At 35.3% G+C, this 19,919-nt stretch overlaps 1 protein-coding gene and 1 long non-coding RNA gene across 10 annotated transcripts in view; one reads left to right on the top strand and one right to left on the bottom strand.

Annotated features, from left to right (window-relative positions):
• Nucleotides 1–561: 561 nt before the first annotated feature.
• The window catches only part of R3HDM1 (R3H domain containing 1), an 87,035-nt gene continuing 67,677 nt past the window's right edge, over nt 562–19,919 (bottom strand). For all 9 annotated transcript variants that reach the window (XM_074215055.1, XM_074215057.1, XM_074215059.1 and 6 more), the window contains 6 exons: nt 8,646–8,749; nt 5,568–5,734; nt 5,165–5,315; nt 3,391–3,470; nt 2,829–2,913; nt 562–1,968 (listed from right to left, as the gene is read on the bottom strand). In XM_074215055.1, the coding sequence (XP_074071156.1) occupies nt 1,607–1,968; nt 2,829–2,913; nt 3,391–3,470; nt 5,165–5,315; nt 5,568–5,734; nt 8,646–8,749 (949 nt within the window). In that variant the 3' untranslated portion in view covers nt 562–1,606. The remainder of the gene's footprint in view (nt 1,969–2,828; nt 2,914–3,390; nt 3,471–5,164; nt 5,316–5,567; nt 5,735–8,645; nt 8,750–19,919) is intronic.
• Nucleotides 17,000–19,919, top strand: part of LOC141507430 (uncharacterized) — a 39,646-nt gene continuing 36,726 nt past the window's right edge. Inside the window, exon 1 of the long non-coding RNA XR_012474135.1 lies at nt 17,000–17,767. This is a non-coding gene — a long non-coding RNA (uncharacterized LOC141507430). The remainder of the gene's footprint in view (nt 17,768–19,919) is intronic.

The raw sequence follows: 19,919 nt of genomic DNA, 5'->3' as shown, positions 1-19,919 counted from the left end.
GGATTACAAGTTGCAGGTCAGGTAGATGGCATGAGCAAGATACATGTTGGGAATAAAATAAGCTGAGAGAGAGAGAGAGAGAGAGAGAGAGTGTGTGTGTGTGTGTGTGTGTGTGTATTTATTAGCAAAGGATTACACAACAGAAATGGCATTAAAGATATTTTATGACTTAAAAAAAGAAATGAGGTGGTTTTGTAGTGACTATGAGAGAAAATGAATGGATAGTTTCTATCCCCTATTGGTTCCTGTGGAAGATAAAGGGGAGGACATGAAGAAGAGTCTACTGGATGCAAATGGCTTGGCTGGACTGCAACTTGCACCTCACGGAGGGAGTTTTTATCAGTCACAGAACTATAGGAGTGCTGAGAAAGCCCAGTAATATTCCACTTTTGATCTAGAATTAATTTACTGGGGGGGGGGGGAAGAGGGAAATCAAGTTATTTGAACCATATTGCAGGAATTTGACACTGAAAGATAAGAAAAATATGATTTTTGAGGTAGTTTCCAAAATGCATGGCCTATGTTTTATAAAAATGGCTATCCTCATTAAAATGCACAGTACTTTTATATTTGTAAACATTTATTCTTCTGAACTGAAAAAGGCTTGCATCAGCACACATTGTACAGCCTTGCAAATTACACAGAAATTGAAAAAAAGGTTTCTCGTTCTGCAGTGCAATGAATCTTTGATGTCCAGTGATCCGCTGCAAACAATGAAAACAAATTTAAACCATTTAGGAATTTTCTAGCACTTGACAAATGCATTTCCTTTCGGTGACCAGAGATAAGATCCATATGGAGGGGAAGGTAAATAAGTAGCACAGTTATCTGGGGGACATATGTTTAAGGTTCATCATTTTTTACCCTTTTGACTTAAAAAAAATAGAAATGTCTTTAGTTTACTTTCTTCCTATTTAAGAAGGATTCCTATTCCCCCTTAGAGAACCTCTCTGCTAAATGGTTTGATTAAATTGAGTTAAGAACATAATTTATTTACAATTAACATTCACATTGCCTGAATATATTGAATAAGGAAGGGACTCTGTGAACAAATTCTATCATTACTGACAAATATGTGGTGGAAATTCAGAGGAACAGGGATCTTCTGGTTAAGGATTTTTGTCTTTCACCTACCAAGGAAAAGAGAATGAATAGTTTTGGCTCAGATAGTCTACCTCTTGCATCCTTCCCACATCCAAGATGGATCACAGTGTCCTAGCTACAAAAAGGACAGGAAATACAGCTTCCAATACGGCTATTTGTTGTGAAGCAAAAATTGCTGTACAATAGAGCTTTGGATCTGATACAAGAATTCAGAAATATAAAACAAAACAACTATAAAAGTTAGCGGCATTTTAACAGCATCTCTCAGAGAAAGCTGCTACTCTGTATCAGGTTGGTATGAATTCTGGTCATCTGGGGTCAACTGTGTATCTCTCTTTTTGTCCCCTTTACTGGATCACTGGCCTTTCTTCAAATGCTATCAAGCCATGATCAATTGTCCCAGGAGTCTCTATAATATTAATAGAAGCTCCAAACATCAAGCTAATCAAGGATGGCAGAAGACAGAGGTGTCATAAAGGCTGATAGTTCAGTAGTGGATCTGCTACTGAGAACTAGCCCTTTCTAGGATATGAAAGTCATAGTGCTTCTTGCTTGTCCTCAGCTTAAACTTGTTAACTGAGTTAATCTGTTTCTTCAATGCATTTTGGGCAGCTGAAATGGAGGGGAATGTTGCTAGAACTGTGTATGTGGAGGCCAAGTCACTAGGCTTAGATTGTTCTGTCTTCACTGCACCATCCCCACTGCCACAGTAAAGAGAATGGTGGCGCAGTGGTGTCTGAGACTGGGGATCCCGGAGCCAGCGGATCTTGGCACCAATTTTAAAGAGTTCTCCAAAAAGCTTCTCAGCTTCTATGCGGGTTATCCCGTCAGGTAGTTCTGTAATTTCTAAGACCTTTCCAACAGCTGCAATGAGAAAATTAAATAATTGAAGTATTTTTGTTACCAAATACCAAATAGGTCATCAAATATAGAATACACAGATTCTGATCAAACGGTCTGATTGTCTAGATTAATCACATTTATACATACATACAAACAAAATGCTAAATCATCCAATGAAAAAGCCATCATTTTATATCAATCCTGTTCAATGCTTTCTTATGTCCTGCTAAGGATACTGAATCAGCTGCAAGTGTCATTTCTATTACAGACAATGCTATAGAACAAGGAATTTTTCACCTTTTTGGGTTATGAATCCCCTTGTCAATATGGTGAAACCTGGGAGTACCTCAGAAGATTTACAGAAAGCAAGCCAATTATGTTAGGCAAGTTATTAAAATATTAAAAAATAAAAAAAGACAAAGTTCCTGAATCTCAGGTTATAAACTAAAGGCTAAAGTAGGAGAATAAGAAAAAAAAATGGAATTGAGTCAGGAAATGTAGTTTTTTCCGTTCACTATATTAAATAATATAGGATTGTGACTCTGGTTAAGTCATTTATCCTTTCTATGTTTTCTCATCTGTAATACCCTTATATCATATTGGTTTAAATATAGTCCATTCCCAAACAAAATCCATAGGTATAAAATGAAATTTCTTTGCAAGGATGAATGTAGACAAATGCTGAAAAATAACACCAATGTTAGATTCTATTTGGGTTTTTATAAGTCAGATTTTGGGAAAAGAATTGCCTATTTTTACACTAATTTGGTGATACCTGTTCTAATTACCCAGCAAAGTTATTATGGGACAGTCTATTTTAATGACTGCTTCACTAGTCAGCCAATAGTAGAATTAGGTCCAATTGTCCAAAAATGATCTACCTGCTTCTCCTGCGCCAAGGTCAGTGGAAGCAGCCTTTTTAGCTTGTTTCCTTCCTCGGTTTCCATGCCTGCTTCCAGGCTGACACTGAAGAGTCAAAAATAGATCATTACAAATAACACCAATTTTTCAGTAAAAGTATATGTTCTTAATATTTAAAAATAATACAAACATCTAGATCCAAATGCAATTTGGTCTGTAAATCATTTGGGAAAATAAGAAACAGCACTTATGTTCCTTTCAGTCAAATCTAGGTTGTTCTTCCCAACTTTTGTCTTTATGGAAGGGCAACTTCTTTCTCTCCCTATTATTGGCATCCCCTATGATATTTTTCATAGATCAGTTGCTTTGCTTCCTACCACATGGTAAGCCTTTAAAGCTATTACCTAGAAGCAGTGTTTGCACTTGAGCTGTCTTCCCCCCTACCCTGACCTCCCAGCTACTCTCTGTGACTAATGATAACACTAATGAGCCAGCTGGCTAGAGTACAAAGCTGAGTTCACAGTCATAAATCCCAAACTTTAATCAATGGAGCAATCTGGGCCAAACAACTGTTTTCCCCACCTGTTGGCTTGTAATGTGTCCATGCAGAATAGGAGGGTTATATTGCAGTGGTTGACCCAGTAATGGATATCTGGGATCACCTGGAAAGCAATAACAATATTTTTCTGTTTAAAATTTTAATATCATTTAACAGCTTTCTAACTAGAACAAGAAAAAAATGTATAATGTATATATTTTTTGGTTTTTGCTAGGCAGTAGGGTCAAGTGACTTGCTCAAGATCACACAGCTAGGGAATTAAGTGTTTGAGGCTGGATTTGACCTTAGGTCCTCTTGACTCCAGGGCTGGTGCTCTATCCACTTCACTACTTAGTTGCCCCAGGAAAAATATTTTAATTGAAAAAGAATCATAATATTGGAGGAAGAAATAAATTAGTCTAAATAAAGAGGGGAAAAAATTACCAGAAAAAGCATGGTATAAATTCTTCCCTGTGTCAGGTGCCTGTTCCCCCCCTTGCTATTACAGAAAGAGCAGCTATGTAGTTCATTGAGAACACTCAATAGTTATGATCCATAAGCCACTAACTGTACATTTATGGTTAAAAGACACAGGTAAGCTTAGGTTGGAGGGTCATAGTTGCTGGTCAGGTTAACACCTTTGGGACAGGAATAGTGTGGTCTGTAGTTCTTGTACACATTGAAGATACTTAAAATTAGAAAAGATTTATTATCTAAAGGCCAAAATTCTGTGTGAATTCCCTTCCTCTCAAACAATGAATATGGTTTAAGGAAGAAATAGGCAAAACTTCAGGAAAATTTACAAAACTATTGGACAAAGTATCTGAAGGTGAATTCTTTTTTGGAATTAACCTGTGTGCTTTCTACCCATGCAGGAGGGCATCTGCTCTGCATCCCTTAAGAGAGTGCATGGTAATAATGAAAAGTTGGTCAATAAATATTAAGCTCTGACCATGTGCCAGGCACTGTGCCAAGCATTGGCGATATAAAAAAGGCAAAAGACAGTCCCTGCACTTGAGGAGTTCACAGGCTAATAGGGAAGCCCACTCGCAAATGATGACGAACAAGAAGATGCTGTTACGGGGCTGCTAGGTCTCGGTCGGTCTCTCTCTCTCTCTCTCTCTCTCTCTCTCTCTCTCTCTCTCTGTTCTGTGTGTGAGTTGCTTATCAAAGACCTTCTACACTTGGGGTCTGTCCTAATTAAGAGCCCCTAAATCTGCCTCTTTACACGCCTTCTACCTGTTGCTCCTGAATCTGTCATATTGGGGACAAAAAACCAAAACAAAACATAATTCCTCTGCTTTGTGATGGTACTTTTAATACTTGTCTAGTCTCAGACATTTAAATACTTACTTAGCAAAAAACCCAAAGAAAAATTAACCCTCCCCCAAAAAGATTATTATCATGTTTCTGATATTAGGCTCCCTTCCCCCCTTCCTTTTTTTTAGGTCAAACATTTCCAGCTCCATCATTTACTTAGATAACATAGACTCTAACACAGACTCAATCACTCTCTGTCCTTCTCTCGATACTCTAGCTTATTAACAGCATTCCTAAATATGACGCCCAGAACTCCAAGATATGGTCTGATGAGGATACAGTAATAGAGGAATTCTTGCCCCTTATTTTTATGTTAGTCCCTTCACGTATCTTTGCCCATTAAAGTAGGTTAAGGGACTAGACCAGGGTTGCTGTTATCCTGGAAAATGAGACCCTGATGAAACAGAAGCAGAAATGAAATAAACCACAAATTATTTGGTTATGATAAACTTTTAAGTTATCCAAGACAGTACTCCCTGTTCATGCTCAATGACTTACCTTGCCCAGGGACAAAAGGTCTAGAAAACTGGGGTACGATGGAAAGAGGTGTTAATGTGGGACAGATATTTTTCATATTGGAGAGCTGAGCTGGTGCTGGTGATTGGGCTGGTGAGGTTACCGGGCTACTAAGTTGAGGGCTGTGCTGTAACTAAAATGTGATGAAAAAAGACATGCAAAGATCTGAAGTTTATGTAGTGAAAGAGTATCTAAAATATGAGAAAAATTGTCTATAGATAATTAATTTTAGAAATATTTCATTTTACAATTTAATTTAGAAATTGGTACAGCCAATGAAATGATCAAGAATGCTTTGAAGTAGGCTGTGATTACTACTATTATTGTGCAATAAACATTTTATTTACGAGTAAGCATCATAAGGAACAATGAAGAGTAAACTTACCTGGACAACATTTTCTAAATTACTAAATTCTACTGACTTCTGTCCTCTTTGATGATCACAGTAGTATTTGTTTTGTTTCCACTGAGGGGGAGAATGGGCCCGAGGTTGAGAACTGTTTGGTAGATTTAACTGCATCATGACTACTCCTCCACCAGGTGGTGGTACAGCTACAAAGCAGAAGAATAACTCTTAGTGTAATGTTAATTTTTATGTTTTGCTTACTTTAAAAAAACTGGGACTAATATAAAAATTTAAATTTCAGAATGAAGTATATCGTGCCATTTCATTAGATGAGAATTATGAATAATGTCTTCATTAAGAAAAATTAAAATTGATCAAGCAGATAAAAATGTTTATCTTAAAAAATAGAATATTTATGTTAAGTAAGGAAACATTAAAGCACGACCCATTATTTTACTATAATACTTAACAGGGCAATATTGAAAAAAAATTATTCAATTCAGTTGAACAAATGCCATGTTTTGTCCAAGTACTGCCTTAGGTGCTGTGGATACAAATGCAAAAAATGAAACTTACTTTACTCTAAATTAAACAAATGTTTATTCATTCACTTAACACTTATTTACTAAAAGTCAGGCAGGCACTGGGCTAGATACTGAAGACAGGAAGCCAAACAAAAGGAAACAGTTCCTGCTCTCAAGGAAATTACATTCGTCTGGGGGAAAACAACTGGACAAAAGATAAATTCACATAAAAAAGTAATAACTTTTTTGGGGGAGAGGATCTGAGAGAATTAACATCAGTGGAAAGGGGAGGTCAGACAGACCTCCTGAAGGAAAGGACATCTGAACTCTGCTTTCAAGGAAGCTGGAAATATGGGAATTGAAGTGGAAGAAAGGTAGTATTTCAGGCATGGTTAGAATGATGGTATCCTTGACAGAAAAAGAAAGCTAAGAGAAGGTTATCTATAAGGGTAAGATAATGAAGTGGGTTTAGGGTTCTGGACACATTTGGCTTAAACTACTTTTGGGACATATAGGTGGGAGTGTTCAGCAGGGAATGGGTGATCTGGAAAGTTAACTAATCTTTTTGGGTCATGTTTTCCTCACCTGTAAATTGAGGGGACTCAACTAGAGCTTGAAAGTCCCTTTCAGCTATAAATCTATGCTCCTGGGATCCTCTGAGGGATGAGTATTCCGTGCTTGTCTTGCTGCTGACATTTAATAAATTTGTTCAGTCATTTATCCTAAAAGTCTATTTTTCATCTCCCCATGATGTAAGCATCACCTTATATTTATAAATTGCTTTACAATTTACAAAATACTGAAAACCATTTCCATCTCAATATCTCCCCTCTATTTCTGATAACAGTACTGGTCTCCTCTGACAGAAACTTCAGAACCCTTCTTTCTTGTTCCCTGCATGGAAACAATGGCTGAAGCCAGGCTTTTCTCCCACTCCCACGTCTCCTGAATCTTGCTCTGTTTTCCTAATACACTACCACTAGCTGAGGGAAGCCCTACACTACCATGGTCATTTCTGAACTAGTTTCTCCAGATTAAGTTCTCTTCTTTAATCTACCCTGCAGCCAGAGTAATATACTTAAGGTATAACTTTGATCACAGCATTCCCTTGGTTCAAACATCTTCACTAACTTTCTATTGCCTTCACACATAGAAAATCCTCAGTCTGGCAATCAAAGCCCCAGATTACCCCAGGACAATGTCACATTATTCTTTTTCATGTGCTCTACCCTCTACCCTACTAGTTTGTCCTTGGTCCCTGAGCTTCTCCCCCATTTTCTGTGATTTTGCTATGCTGCCTTTTGGAATTTCCTTTCCTACCATTATACCTACTGAAATCTTATTCAGTCTTTAAGGCCCAGTTTAAATTCATTTTATTACACGAATCTCTCTTTTATTCCTGAAGTACAATATTATTCCATATGACATAATAGTAATATCAGATTTCCTAAAAAACCATTAAAATATAGACATATAGAAAAAACCAAATATTACATATGGTATAAAAATATTTATTGTGAAAATTAAATTTTTTTAAAAATTCAAATAATCATTTTATTCATTTTTAATATCACTTTCTTGCTTGGCTTTATTAAAAGACACTTATATAGGCTGCATTCCTACTTTACATGACAGAATATTAAAAATTAAAAATATCAATAGAACAGTATCTGGATCTTTTACAGGATTTTGTATCTCAAATGTATGTAAATACTCTCTCTTAACCTCCCCCCTCAAAAAAAACAAAGAACACAAATCCTACAAATATTCTAATGGTCCCCCCCCTTTCAGGCTTAATTTTCTCATCATTATGGATAAATATATGTATCTATATATGTAGAGGAAGAGGTGAGAGAGGTTTATGCCTTCATTTCTGGTCTAAATTCTTCTTCCAAGTACTCATCTTTCTAAGTTATAGAAGCAACATTAGCAAATGGTGCCCTTGGAGAAGTGCTATCTTAAGTGACTATTTTCAAGATTAAGTTTATCAAAATAGATTTTAGATAAATGTTTATGTCAGTTATCAGATATTCTGTATAAGGAATTTAGAATGGGTATAGTGACAGGCACATTATTTGAACAAATATGGCATGTAACAAAATACAGGAGTTGATTTAAGTTGCTAAGATTTATTTAGATAGTATCACTAATTGTTTAAATTTAAACAATTTTCATTATATATTCAAATTAATTCAAGCAATATTTGTTAAACACTCTATCTAAAGTACTAAGCTAGGTGGTAGGGTTAGAAAGATGAAAATTAGTCACTGTTATCAAGAAGATCACATATCCTGGAATTTGGAGATATAAATATAGTACAAAGTAACATATGGTAACAGTAAAGGAGAGATGCAAAGTACTGAAGGAAAATTTGAAGAGAGGGAAATTTCATGGAGATGGTGATAGTATTCAAGGTGACTTTTAGAGGAAGAGAAAGATTTTGGCAGATGGAGATTAAAATGTTTCAGTCCCTCAAGACAGATCTAAGCATGAACAACGGGTTTTCTAGAATTTTAATACATTCCATTTAGTTTTTCTTTTTTTCAAATGGGAATAAATCCCTAATTGTAATTATTCAGTTATCTTTTCATACCTGCACACTGGTGGCTTTGAATTTGTTGGGAATTGCATGGTGAAGAGGTCTGAGGAAACTGTATCTGATCTGATCCTAAAGGCTGCAAATAACCTACAGATGAGCTAGAAAAAAAGACAAAAGTACAGATGTGGGTGCTTTTACAAACAAGTAAAGATGTTTTAGCTTAAAGTAGAAAATCAGATAAAGACTTCTTGAAAATTAGTTGCCTATAAATGACAAAAATAAACAAATTTGCTATTCCCCCTCAAACTACAAAGATAAAATACTATAAAGCATGGTGTAAATTTAAGTTATTGTTTCAATAATTCTTTCAAAAAGCAAAATAATTATAAAAACTAAATAATAAAAAGCACAGAATATTTCTCCCTTAAACTAAGACTATCCTATGGTATATGAAAAAAATTACTTTAACAAAATGATGAGTTAATAGAGTTTGAAAGAGTTTCTTAAGAATGTAAGGTGCCCAGGAATAAAAATGACAAATGTATTTCTCAACAAATGGTATGGATTATCACTGATATTACTTAATATTGCTTTAAAAAATTCTATAACAAAAATTTGATTTTCATCAATTAACACTGAATTAGTGAGTTTTTAACTAAATTTGGCCAGTTGCAATCTACTCCAATTCAACAGAAAAATCCCAAGGGAACAGTAAAAGTATAAGTAAAAAGTCAAGCAGATAATTGATTCTATGAGCAAGGGTTCATCTTGACAGAGGACCAAAATATTACCTAATTTGTTATCAACTAAGACCTTCAGCAGATTTAGAAAAGGTTAGATAAAAAGGAAAGCAAAGCAATCAAACTTTAAATGACATTCTTGGTGTAAAGTTTTAAGTATTTTGATTATATAAAATAGAAAAAGTGGACATTACTGCATGAAGGTATGATATCTAACTTTTTTCTCTTGAAGATGGGAGACAGCGAATAGAAAGGGAGAATTTTTAAAATAAAAAGGTCCAGGTCTATCAGGACTTCATATTAAATAAAAAATTAATTCAGCCTTTATGGTTTTATAAAGGTGTTAATCTCCTTTGAACCCTGCCAAATTCATTTGAGGTGAATACCACAAAAACCACATGAGTGGTTATCAATTTGAATATTTCCTCCCAAGACACAACTCATTCATGTCTGATTACTCTGTATAGCTCCTGTCCAAATTCTCCATAAATTAGCCACAGGATAAATTTCATAAAAATTTTGTACGATGCTTTCTTTTGACATCTGGAGAATACCAATGAAGCTCTCAAGCTGTCTAACATCTCCTGCCACATGACCCTGACTATATCCTGGTAAAAATGTTCCTATGAAATTTTATTCTTATCTTCTTTGAAAAATTTTTTTATTATAGAGTATGATTGTGATTTTGTGATTTTTAAGCTTTAAAAGCTTATAGACATAAGCTTCTAGCATATGCTTGCTTCTCTATAGCCTTCTTGTAATATTCATTTTCAGTTATCCAGAAACTGTTCATGTCTTGCTGCTAAAAATCACCAGAATAATGGTATTATAAAAGTGGATATTCGTTTCTAGGAAAAGTCTGGGTTCGTTAAAGGAAATATGCAATTTCCTGAAAGCTAGACTCTAGCTTGTTCTGCTCCTCCTCCTCCTCCTTAAATCTGGAACCAGATCACAATCTGCCTTCTGAGAACCATCTGTAGCCTCAAGGCTACAGAGGGATAAAAGAACCTTTTCAAAAATCAAAGTCTGATCATAAATTTCATCCCACCAAGTGTTGGTGATATTTAGTGAAGTCAGTATTTTCTGTGACTTTGGGGGATGCCAAAAAAAAAAGTCAAGAATTGTCAGAGATTAGATAAATAAAGCTTTTATACAATGGTATTAAGATGGATATCAAAGGAAAACTTTATATTATAATTTGGTGCTTTCTAAGATATGGTGATGAATTTCTGACATAAAAGAGCAATTCCTAGGTGGTATGGAAGGGGATGGGGAAGGGATGCATAAACAGTACAGGAGAGCTAGTAAGGAGAAAAATGTCATTAATTTCCATAAATCCACTAAAGATAAAATTGATAACTGCTGAAAAATTTGACAAGATGCCTAGCAGAAGTGGCAGGAAGAGTCAGTAGGGTTTTACAATTCTTCAGTTAACTTTTCAGAAGAGGTAATAGATTCTATTCACTTATGGTTTTTAAAAACATTTAACTATTTACTCTATTTTTATAGTATCTAATGGGAAGATTAGTTGATGAGATTCTCCAGAAGCCCCTGTTTGCAGAGATATTGTGCTGACTGCATCAAACTCCAGAATTACTAAATTGCTTAATCAGTCACCTGAGCTCAGCCTAATTATCCACAAGGGCAAAACCAAGAGGGATTGTCTTGAAAAGCAACTGGCCTATCAATACATATATCCTTAATAGCCACTGTATATGGACAATGAATTGTGTCCAGAAAAGCTTAGACAATTTGTGGAACTATGCAGTACTTTTATAATGATATTCTTCACAAACCCCAAATTTTAAAACAATTTCTCTTCATGGTGATACACAAATTTTTTTATGGTAATGCTCTATTGCTTTGAAATATTGAATACCATAATCTTCAAATAATCAAAACTACAGATAATACAAAGGACAGTGAAAAGATGCATTGTGATCATGAGAAATGGCAGGTTTATTACTAACAAGGAAGATAGACAAAGCACAAAAAAATGATGGAGACTAAGATTGAAAGGAGGTAGCTGACTATGTTATTGGTGGTGGTGTTTGCTGTTTGTTCTTGGTTCTCAGAGAAGACCAATAACATCATGAGGTCAATGTCTTGACTTACAAGTGAACTGAATTTAAATAAGGCAGAGACATCAGGTCATTCTCTCCTCGGGAGTCATTAGGAACCCAGTGGTAAGATCCAAGTCAAGACTTACAATGGTTGGTCAGCCATGCATAGAGTGAGGGATGACAAATGGAAAGCCTATAATGATGGAACTGCTACCCATATAAAACTAAGACTGCAGTGTAGGCCTCTAGTACTTTGGTGGGGACCTTTCTGGAGTTTTTTGGAAGGGAATGGACAAGAAGTACACAGGGTTAGAAAGAAGTACTCATAACAATGTGGCTAGAAAAAGTATAGAGAAATATTATTATATTATATTATTATATTTATAAGTAAATATAGAGAAGCATAATGTAAGTAAAGTTCAGGTTCATTCTTCTCTATACTATTAACAATTTTTCACCTTAATATTTATTAAATGAACCCTCCTCATTTTCTCACTGTTACTATTGCCTGTGTCTAGGTCTTGTCACTATTCCCTTGAACTATTGTAATAGTTCTTAAGTTATCTTCCTGCTTCCAGCATCTGTCCAATCCAATCTATCTTAAGGCCTAGGTTTGACCAATGTAATGTCTGTAAAATAAATATCAGAAGCTTCCAATTAGCTCTAGGATCAAATTAAGTATCCTTTACAGCAGGGGCAGGGAATGTCCAAACCATAAAATCATTTGGTCTGGGGCTAATAAGTCAATCGCAGGTGGGACTCAATAAATCTAGAAACCTTTTAGGGGTGAATAAATGTTTAACCAAATATAGCAGATTAATTTTAAGTTTTGGCCCTTGGCAGAAAAAAGGAACCCTATCCCTGCTTTATAGCATGACTTGGGTATTACCTCCTATTTGCTCTTGTTCTCAACTTTTTGTTTTAGCTGTAGATATACTTTAATGTCCCTCAGTAAAACAGAAATTCCTTAAAGGAGCCTATTTTTGTCTTTGCACCTCCAGTGTCCAGCACAATATGCCTTAGACTTGCTAGATGCTTAACAAATGCTTTTGGACTGTCACCATATTTCCTTGGTGTGTGTTATTTCTAATTTATCAAATAGTAAATAACTGCTGGATTCTGTTTCTATTTAGGGAAATCTATTTTATTGATTTCTGGTTTTAATATTAATCAGTTTTGGCAACTGTCCCTTTATAATATTTTTGAAATCTGGTAAAACTTAACCCAAATACTCTGTGGTGCATCTGTACCATGATGTCCAGATAATCTCATAAGAATATACTGCCCTTATAAATGGTGCTACTTTCCAACTCCCCACAGCCTTTTACTTTCCTCTTTCTTTTAAATAAGGAATACTCATCCAAAGTTAAGAGTGTGGTCATTCACTAAACCCCATTGCCTTAAATAAATAAAATTAAAAAAAAAAGTGTGGTCACAAGTTTTAGTCCACTGTCAGTGATTCTTAATTTACCCCTTAGGATTTATACATTTTCTTGTTATCTAAACTTTGGGTATTTTTAAATAAATACTTAAAGACTTGAGCTTCTATTTAGCTCTTTCCTTGGTTTTTATATCCTATGATTTTGTGAATATCTGAGCTGTTATTTTTCTTCCTTTTTATGGCTACTTTCTATAGTTTCTAATTTTTTTGGGGGGGATATCAAAAGCAGTATTTTTCCACTCTCTCCCCCACCATTGTTTTAATTTAAAATCCCTTTAAGCATTTGATAGTCCCTCTGTACTCTGCCTTGATCAGATGCCACTTGGAGTCCTAGATTCAGTGTCCAAAGGAGAGTAAATGGGATGGTGAAGGGCCTATGTCAATGTCAAATGATTATCAGCTGCAAGAGTTAGGCATGGTAAACTTGGGACAAGTATGTGAAACATTGACATGGGTAAGAGGGATTGAACTTGCTCTGTTTAACCTCAGAGTACAGAATCAGAAGAAATGGAAAGTTGTAAAGGAACAAATGTAGAACTATTGTTGGGAAAATTATCCCAATAATGAAGAGCTATATAAAGGTAGAATGGTCTTTCTGAGAGGTGGTCCCTTCCTTGAACATCTTCAAGCAGAGTCTGGATGAACATCGGTCAGGTATTTGTTATAGTGTGATTTTCTTTTGGGATGGGATTGACTGGACAGTCATTTATGTTCTTTCTAACTCTCAAATCCTGTGATTTTGGGTTGCAATCTACAAAGCTCTAATTGTAGAGCACTAGAGAATATCAGTAAGCTACTTTATAATAATCTCAATTTTCTGTATAGTAAGGGAAGATGATGTTGATATCTTACAGGCAAATTTTATACATTAGGTCAACCCAGAACGGTTCTGAATGTCATGATGACTCAAATAAAGTATAATTCTCATGAACTCTGGTAGTTGACAATATCTAGAGTCTACTCTATGGTAGCTTAAAATTATACTGTATTTTAAAGTCAGAATAATACCCAATATCTCTGGGCATGCATAAAATTCAGTAAATATTTCTTCTTATTGATCTTATTTATTCTTTCACTTATCTAGTCCCAGACAGCACAAAAATTAGAACCTATTAGAAATAATTCAAGACTATAAATTAAATGCATGATGATAGAGCTTGAGAAAAAATATTAAAATTTACCTCATAGATTGTTTTGAATTGTTCCTTTTAATGATGTAAAAAGTTTCTAGAAAGAAAAAGGGGGGGTGGCTAGGTGGTACAGTGGATAGAGCACTGGCCCTGGAGTCAGGAGTACCTGAGTTTAAATCTGGCCTCAGACACTTAATAATTATCGGCTGTGTGGCCTTGGGCAAACCACTTAACCCCACTGCCTTGCAAAAAAACCCCCCAAAACCAAACAAAAAAACTTAGAAAGAAAAAAGGATAAAATTGAGTAGTAAAAGCAGAAAACCAGTTATAAATAATTTACACTTAATTATCTCCCCTAGATGAAGCTATTACACAATAATATTTCATTTGATAATAGGCTTAACAAATTTCATGTTGTACTTGAGACCAATCAGGCAAAATATATTAACATCAACATGTTTTCCTTAGACACAGGAATTATTTACAAAACGATCAATATATTAGCTGCCCACAGGAAATGACGAATCCTGTGAATGTTCAAATTCTTTGCAGGGCCATCTTCATTAAATTTTTTCCCCTTGCTAAATCTAGGATAGCCAATCTCAGGGGGTGGACTTCCTAATTGTCCAGGTTATTTATGACTTGAAGAAATCATTAAAAGAAGGGGAGGGGGAAGTTGCTACAAAGCATATTTCCTTGCTCTGGTGAAGCATAAATTTTATTTTAAACCAATACTAACACAATAGCTTGAGATTTTAGAAGAGGAAAAAAAATCATCTTTACACTTAATTTGAAATCATTTTCAAAGAATAAGGTCTTTAAGGGAAAAGATAGAAATAGGAGCAAATAAGAAAGGCATTTTAAGTAGGGGTAACAACACATGAGAGCAAACAGGCTGAACTACATATAATAATATGCACAACTATGCAACAGACCTATTTGATAGAGCAAACTACTCATGAGCTAGTAGTGGGGTGCAGATATTTAAGTGGAACTGATTAGGGCAGACTGATCAAGTTGAGCAGATTCTCTAATCAATTTGATAAAGTTGTCCTGACAATAACTGCAAGCTCAATTCCTCTCTGGGGAGTGCAAATGGGTTGAATAGTTTACATTTTTGTTTTTCATGAATTTCTGTGAGTACTTAGCAACCTAGGTATATTCTATGGTGTGAAATGAAAGTTGTCTTCTATGAAATAATCATTTATGTAGCATATGAGAATGCTGTCAAATATTTGTTAACCCTTAGACATAACTGTATACCAGTTTGTTTTTTTTTAGTCTTTCTTAGATAAATAAAGGTTGGGGCAATGAATCAAAGGATCAATTTGTCCCTGAGAAATTAAGCCCTCAGGATAGGACTTGGTTCCTGTGAACCCAGAGTATCTGGCTACAGGTTCAGATGATCAAATTCCTCAAAAAAAATGTTTATTGCAACTTTAATGGAGATTGTGTGTGTGAAGAGACTAACATAAAAATAAGGGGAAACAATTCCTGTTACTCTAACCTAGCCAGAGAAGGGCTGTGAGAATGACTGAGTCTATGTTATCTCAGTAAATGTTGATGGAGCTGGAAATGTTTGGTTTAAAAAAAAAAAAGGAAGTTGCCCCAGGGGTGAGGAAGGGATGGGAGTGTGGAGGGAAACTGGTATCGGCAACAATGGAAATAAAACTGACATATCACATAAAAAGGATTCAACTCAGTTTGCTTTATCATTATTTCAAAGGGTAAATTAGAAAAGACAAAAGCAAGAACAAGAGGAGAAATAACAAATATCTAAGAGAAAAGTTTAAATAAATGGGGATACAAAATAATCAGAACATCAGGTTAAGAAAGAAGCAAAGAAACTAAAAACTTTGGTTTAATTTTTTTTAATAATGTCTTCTAAGTATTTTATAAAGCTTCTTCTGTCTTTAAAAATAAATGGTTACATTCTAAAAGTACTCTACTATTTACTTTGGACATATCTGTATCAAATGTACCACGTTATTCTTTGTACTTAAAAAGAAACTAAGAAAAATCATGGACCACAATATATAAATAATTAGATACTCTGAAAGCTCAAAAGTGCATGGAGTGATACAGGGTTCTCAATATCTATGCCAGTAGCTCTGATCGCTACTTTTATTTGTTGTCTGAGGACCAAGTAAGGCAGGTTTCTTCTCCTTTTTCTTTATCATCTCCATTGATCACATGTATATATTTTCTGCTATGTTCAGACACAGTATTTACATTTTACAACCTTGGGATATAAATGATATTATTATATCCAACTTACTGATGAGGAATATGAGACAACAAAGATTAACTTGCCCAAGTACATACAGCTACAAAGTATCTGAGGCTGGATTTGAATGAAGGTTTTCTTGATTCCAAGCCCTACACTCTATCTAGTTGGCTAGGGGAGAAGTGAGAGGGATTCACAGCAACCCATGAAATAGATTAAAAATAAAAAGTGGCTCTTAACTATTATCTATGAGGCCTCTTACTAGCATAATTCAATCCAATTCAACACACATATACATATATGCCTCCAGTTTGTGCATTGCATCATGTTTGGGATTGGGATTACTGTGACAAAAATTAAACAATTCTTGCTCTTCAGAAACTTAGATTATATTGAGAGCACATAGTAAAAAATACTAAGAATTTATTCTTATAGCTATGAATATTAATTTTTTATAATTTACTTTGTGGTTTTTAAGCAAAGACTAATTAGAGGTGACACATTATTAACTCCTTTGTCATTGTTGAATGGCTCAATGCCAGAAACAGATGCAGTATCATTAATCAAAAGGATACTTTAGATGGGTGTGTATGCCATTTATACTAGAACAGCCTTGATTACCTGTTAGTCAGCAGACCATCTATCTGCCTGGCCATCAGACCAAAGGGCTATCAAAGCAGAGCTTTCCTGGCTGCTGAAGTACACATATGATTTCTCCTTAGTGTGAGCTCCTTTAGAGCAGGGACTTAGTCCTTGAAAAGCATGTATTTATTAATGTAAGATATATTATGACACATATATATACATAACACAACTATGTCATTTGCAAGACATTAAAACATTGCAATTGTTCAGTTATTTCAGTGAGGTCTTTCTGACTCCAAGTCCCAGCACTCTATCCACTGAGCCAGCCAGCTACCTAAATTTGTAAAGTACTTAGCACATAATAGATGCTCACACAATTGTGTGTGTCTCTCTCTCATTCCTTTTTCCCTCCTCCTCTCTGGCACTGGGTGAATCAAGTATGACAGTCCTATTCTACTGCTTTAATTCATTGTTGTTCAGCCATTTCAGTTGTGATTTGAAGTTTTCTTGGCAAAGAAAATGGAGTGGTTTGCTATTTCCTTCTCTAGCCCATTTTTACAAATAGTGAACTGAGGCTAACAGTTTAAGTGATGTGCCCAGGGTCCCACAGCTAGGACGAGGTCAGTTCTGAACTCAGAAAGAGATGTCTTCTTGACTCTAGGCCAGACACTCTATCCACTGTGTAATAACACCATACAAAACTGAAATAGTGTCCTTGAGATTAAGGGAAGAAATGATCAAGGTCACAGTAAGAATCAGCTCAAGTCTAAAGAGACAAAGTCTCAGAGAAGGGTTAGTAGTAAGGAGAGCAATGTTTTTCATTAACTCCCTAATTTAACACTGACAGAGAATATGGAAACATTCTAAGGCTCACAACTGTTAAGTGGAAGCTAATAGACATCACAACATTCCCCTTCCTCTGTTGCTAAGGTCTATCGATTCTATCATCCCTACGTCTCTCTCCTCTCTCCTTACAGTCATCAATCTGAGGTAGGCCCTAATCCCCTCATGTTTGGACTATTGCAGTAGCCTTCTGGCTGATATGCTAGTCTCCATCCTCTAACCACTGTAGTCCATTCTCTGTTTAGATGCCACCTTTGAAACCATGGTCTTTCCTTAGTGGAAGCCCATTATTATACTTAATGACTCCTCATTATATGTAGGTCCAATAGAAAACTCTCCAATTAGCTTTTGCAGCCCTTCAACAATTTGAAACTTACTGTCTTTCCAGACTTCTTATACTTGATTACCCTCCTGGTTTCAGACTTTTATAAACATCATGCTGTTCTGACATTTGCATTTTTGGAATCTGCCCCTTTTCACTGTCTTCCATGTTTCCACTATATCCCTGCCTGTCCTGTTTCCTTCAAGTGTCTGTTCAGATCCTACTTTCTTCAACAAGATTTTTCTAGCTCCCCCCTACCTTTCCTCCCTAAGAATGTAAGCATCTGGAGGGCAGGCATAGCTTCTGCCTCTGTCTCCTTAGCACATTGCCTTGAACATAAATATTTAAATGCTTGTTTACTGAATCTGATGTGCTGATCATGTCTGACTAGAAGAAAGAGGAGGATAAGATAATAGTGTGTAATTATCTCTAATTACCACTTAGTGATAAATGGGAGTTAATCAAAATGGTGGTGGAAATATAGACTGCATAAGCGGTCTGTGTGACCCCTGGGAGCTGTATTAGGATTTGGGAACCAAAGGATTCTTCATACCTATAATTAAACTGAGTTGTATTATACAATTAAATTTCTTGGATATATTTTTCAAAGTCTTCAATAAATCAGTAAGTAATAGAAACAAATCCAAAGAACAAAAAGTCCTATTTGTAAGCAGCCTACATTCCAGAGGGGAAACAACCATGATATGTGTGTGTGTGTGTGTACACGTGCTGAATAAATGGAAAATAAATATAAAGTGAGTTTAGTACAAGGTTGATGAGAAGAAGGGTACTACCAGTTGCGGCAGTCAGGAAGGTTTCATGTAGAAAATGGTGGTGGAGTTGCATCTTGAAAAAAGAAAGGCTAGATAGGAAATGGAAACCTAGATCTGTATATTATGCTGGATCCAATCTTTCTTGCTGCTGGAGGGGAAGGATGGAAACCAAATCAAGAGCAAGGGTTTAAGGAATAACCAAAATACTGAAAAAATTCCAGAGGAGAAAATGAGCCTGTTGACATGAGAACCTTCTCTGAGGAACTTGCAGATGAAACTGCAAGAAGACAAGAAACAGATGAAAAAGGGAAAAAAAAGACAATTGTTGATGTTTTTTGTAGTAATCTATTGCCATTACAATCCATGGTGGAAGCATGTTACTGGATGCTATCACATAAGAATGCAAGATACTTTGTGATTAAGTGGAAGTAACACTTAAGAAGAAGCAAAGAAAAGCTGCCCTCCCAAATACACAAAAAAGAAATCTCTGCTGGAATTCACAGTTTTAAGGACACTAAGATATTGGAGATGGTAGACTAAAAAAAACACAGAAGCAGTGACTGGGAAGTAGTTACAGAATTGTGGCACACGAATGTAACAGAGTATTCCTGTGTGATAAGAAGTTATGAAAATAAATATTTCAGAGAGACATGAGAAGAAATAATATTTGCAATAGCTACAATAACATGAATGGAAAGAACTCAAACTAAACATTTCATAACTATAATGGCCAAAACTGTCACTGAAGAAGTTGAGAAAATGCATTTCCTTTTCACTTTAGGTGTGAAAAATGCTCAAAACTATTTGGTAGCTATATTTGTAAGTTTTGGCTAAATTAATTAATTTTTTTCCTCTCTCCCATAATATTTGCCTTTTAAAAGTTAGGTAGCTCAATGAATAGATTGTTGTGCCTGGGGTCAGGAAGACCTAATTTAAAATTCAGCATTGAACATATATTAGCTATGTGACCCTGTGTATGTCACTTAATCTCTGCCTTAATTTCCTCAATAATAAAATGGGCATAATAATAATAACAGCACCTACCTTCTATATTAATTGTAAGAAGCAAATGAGTTAATATTTATAAAACATGTAGCAGAGTTCTTGGCTCTTAATAAATGCTCTTCTATTTAAAAAAATTATTCTCGGTTGTAAGGAATGACTCTTGTGCTATGGATGAAATTGGAAATAAGGCGATACAAAA

This window comes from Macrotis lagotis, chromosome 1, assembly GCF_037893015.1.
Source record: "Macrotis lagotis isolate mMagLag1 chromosome 1, bilby.v1.9.chrom.fasta, whole genome shotgun sequence".
In the NCBI taxonomy this organism is placed as follows: Eukaryota; Metazoa; Chordata; class Mammalia; order Peramelemorphia; family Peramelidae; genus Macrotis; species Macrotis lagotis.
Note: the sequence above shows the minus strand (reverse complement) of the source record. Positions and strands in the feature narration are given on the sequence as shown.